Source organism: Microtus ochrogaster, chromosome 16, assembly GCF_000317375.1.
Source record: "Microtus ochrogaster isolate Prairie Vole_2 chromosome 16, MicOch1.0, whole genome shotgun sequence".
Lineage (NCBI taxonomy): Eukaryota > Metazoa > Chordata > Mammalia > Rodentia > Cricetidae > Microtus > Microtus ochrogaster.
The window spans coordinates 10,130,148-10,133,930 of record NC_022018.1 but is presented as its reverse complement, the minus strand read 5'-3'; the positions used below and the strand labels follow the sequence as shown (position 1 = coordinate 10,133,930).

The 3,783-nt window shown below is 39.5% G+C and overlaps 1 protein-coding gene across 2 annotated transcripts in view; it reads left to right on the top strand.

Annotated features, from left to right (window-relative positions):
• The window catches only part of Pigf (phosphatidylinositol glycan anchor biosynthesis class F), a 28,147-nt gene that overhangs the window by 14,596 nt on the left and 9,768 nt on the right, over nucleotides 1-3,783 (top strand). For both annotated transcript variants that reach the window (XM_005354705.2, XM_026782857.1), the window contains exon 5: nucleotides 1,039-1,147. In XM_005354705.2, coding sequence (XP_005354762.1) covers nucleotides 1,039-1,147 — 109 coding nt within the window. The remainder of the gene's footprint in view (nucleotides 1-1,038; nucleotides 1,148-3,783) is intronic.

The window sequence follows — 3,783 nt, the reverse complement described above, 5'->3', positions numbered from 1 at the left end:
TAAGAATTCATGTCAGTTGAGCCCACTTAGGTGAAATACTTAGAATAGGCAGATCCATAGACATAAAGTAATTCAGTTGCTTTGGGCTATGGGGAAGGAGAAAGGAGAGTAGTTGCATATGAATGAAGAGTCTCTTTTTATAGTGATTAAAATAGTCTAATATGTCTGGTGATAAATATGTAATACTGACTATCCCCAAAACCATTGCATTATAAATTTTCGATTAGTAAATTATGTGACTAGAACAGTATTTCCTAGGGTTTTTTTGTTTGTTTGTTTTTGCTGTTGTTGCTATACTCAATAAAGTCATTATTTAACAGTATCCCAGGTTGGACTAGAACTTGCTGCATAGTCCAAGCTAACCCTGATCTTGTAGTATTCCTCCTGTCTCAGCCTCTTTTGTGCTGGAATTACATGTGTGAGCTACCACAACTGGCTTGAAGTTGCATAAAACTCTGACCCACTTCTCCAGCCTGTTTCCCGGCTTGCACCAGAAGCAGTCATATTGAATAAAATATGGCATGAAGATGAGTTGAGAAAACTATTCTACATCCATACAATGAATTACTGTTATAGCTATTCATGCAGAAAACAAAGCTAAATTGGCTTATAGCATGATGCATTTAAATCTTACTTGGAAATATATATATATACACACACACACACATTTTATTTATGTAGATATGCATATGCACTTTAAGATAAAATTGTGTGTATGTGTGTGTGGACCTGCACAGACTCTTTCTGGAGAGGAACATAATCATTTGGAAATGAACGTTGCTGTGGGGAAGGATTCAGGAGGTGTGATACGAAAACATACTTGTTAGTACAGCACTGTTTGTGACTGTCTCCTCTCACAGTGCACATGCAGTACCTTTAAGTGGAAATATGTGTGTATCTTCATGTTTCTATGCCAGTTTGTGTTGATTATGTAAATGGGTGAGAAATGTGTGTAGCATCAATTTGTGCTAGTGCTTGTGTGATTTTTCTAGTTGCTGTAATATAAATTGCCAATAACTTGTGTTTTGTGTCTTGCAGAGTTACATCCATTTGGGAGAACAGTCTTCAGATCACTACAATTTCAAGTTTTATAGGAGCATGGCTTGGAGCATTTCCTATTCCACTGGACTGGGAAAGACCATGGCAGGTTGGTTTTAAAGACTTCAAACGAACAAAATGCGTGTTGGCACAGCAGTAGGAAAGCTGATAAAGAAAGCTAGTATGTGGTGCAAAGTATTTGGTTGTTCAGTAAAGTAGGGAACACAGCTCAGTCTCGGTGGCTGCTATTGGAATATGACCCAGTGCCACAGGCATTCATGTTGGCCTGGATCTACCGTACAGCTGGTTTTTTTTCTATATGCATAAGTGAGTGTTTCGTTTTAAACTGTGCGTACATATGTTGTATTCATGCATATACTTATGTGTGTGATTATGCATTTATCATGTGTGCAGGCCAAAGGTTGACATCCAGTGTCTTCTTCTGTTGGTCCTCACCTCATTTTTTGAGACAGGGTCTCTCACTGAGCCTGGATTACTGATTGGCTAGGCTGGCTAGCCATTGAGGCCCTGGATCCTCCTGTCTTCCCCTGCCTGCACCGAGATTACAAATGTTTGTCACTATGCCTGCCTTTCACATGGGTGCTGCTGACCCAGACTCAGGACTTCATCTGCAGAGCAGCCACTCCCCGTCTGATCTTAGATTATATTTTTGTAACTAGATAGATTGCTTCATTGAATACTTACCTTGAAATATATTACAAAGCATATAGCAAAGTAGTTTCTAAAACAAGCTTTGTTACATTTTTATTTAGCTCATGTGCACATATGTCTGTGGGTGCATGCATGCTGGAGTGCATGAGTAGGAATCAGAATAGGTTCTCACCTTCCCCCAGGTGGCTCTAGGAATCAAACAGGTGCTCAGGTTTGGCAGCACCAGCAGGTGCCTTTACCCACTGAGATGTCCTGCCAGCCACTACGTAATTTTCAAAACAAAGGCAAATGGTTTGAAAGGAAGCTGAACAGTACACGGATACCACTGAGCCATATCCCCACCCCCTTGGTGCTTTGAGACAAGGTCTCTTGCATAGCTCAGGCTGACTTTGAACTTGTTCTGTCATCCAGGCTGGCCTGAAACTTATGAGCCTTTTGCTCCTGCTTCTAGATTACAGATATGAGTCACCACACCAAGCATCATTATCTTAATTTTTAAATATGGTTGTTTTGAGACAGGATCTTATGTAGTCCATGCTGGCCTTGAATTCCTGATCCTCACACCTTTCCTTCCCTAGTACTGGGATTACAAGCATGCCACCATGTTCTAATACTCTCTCTTGCTGAGTATTACACGGAGCAAAGGCAACTTGGGGGAGGGAAAGATTTATTTGGCTCACACTTCCAGGTTACAGTCCCTCATTGGCGGAGGTCAGGAGAGGAACTCAAGACAAGAATTTGAAACAAAAACCGTGAAGGAACACTGCTTGCTTGTTCCCAGGTTCATGCTTAGCTAGCTTATGGGATGGTGTCGTCCACAGCTGTCGTCCTCCTGCATCGATTAATAATCAAGATAGCCCCCATAAGCATGCCCACAGGCCAGGATGAGCTGAGAAATCCCTCGGGTGAGCCTTCCTTCTCAGTGACTCTAGGCTTTGTCAGGTTGACAATTCAGATAACCAGGACACGCTATAGTTTGTCAGCTTGACATACAAACTCATCACTGTGGCACCATAACCTTTCCTTTTTTTGTCCCCAAGATCTTGTTTCACCAATTTTTAATTGTTTTATAATATGCTACTTTATTATATAGTTATTTTATAATGTAATAAACTCACTATTGATCATTTAGTTTATTACTTGTATTTACTATAATAAGCACTGCTGTGATAAATACTTCTGAATCTATAGCATCATGAATTTTTCCTGAGATAATTTCTCCTAAAAGGAACAATGATATTAAAAATAAATGTACTTTTTTTTCCAACATGAAGGGAATATTTTCTAGTCTCAAAGAAAAAATATATGTGCCTTTTAAATTTAAGCTGTATTAATAATTTTTGTAGAAAGTTAAAATTAGCTTTTTTTGTCCCCATTCAGTGAGGGAAAACCACCGTTTGTATTCTGGTGGTGGCATTTGCACTCTCTCCATGCGTGCTGTTCATAATGTACATGTTTTTTTTTAATCTGCTTTTTCCTTTTAAACTTTATATTATGGTGTTGCCACATTAGTGAAGAATTATACAAGTGCAACATTCTATTTTCTTAAAATAATATGTCAGGTTTTTTTTCCCTTCTTTTTGGGTTTTTCAAAACAGGGTTTCTTTGTGTAGCCATGGCTGTCCTAGAACTCGCTCTGTAGACCAGGCTGGCCTTGAACTCACAGAAATCTGCCTGCCTCTGCCTCCCTAGTGCTAGGATTAGAGGTGTGCGCCATCACTACATGGCAATACATCAGTTTTTAATGAATGGGCATTTAGGTTGTTTTCAGTTCACTGTAGCAGCATTAATTTTATTATTGTCATACTTAAGCAAGTATCTGCATATTTGCCGAGGTGTAGGGTCAGTTCCTAGGTAACAAATGGTTGGAGTTAAGTCTTTCACACATACATCACTTATAGGACCTGAATTTTCTGTTGAACATACTGCCTATTTTTAGATCCATTTTTGTGGTTTCACTTAGATGTTCTCTCTCAAACAGTTGAGTGTTTCTTTCACATTCAATAATTCTGGTGAGCCGCGCTCCGCATGATGACGGATTGTTCTATTGGAGAGTCTCAGAAGGAGAATGTG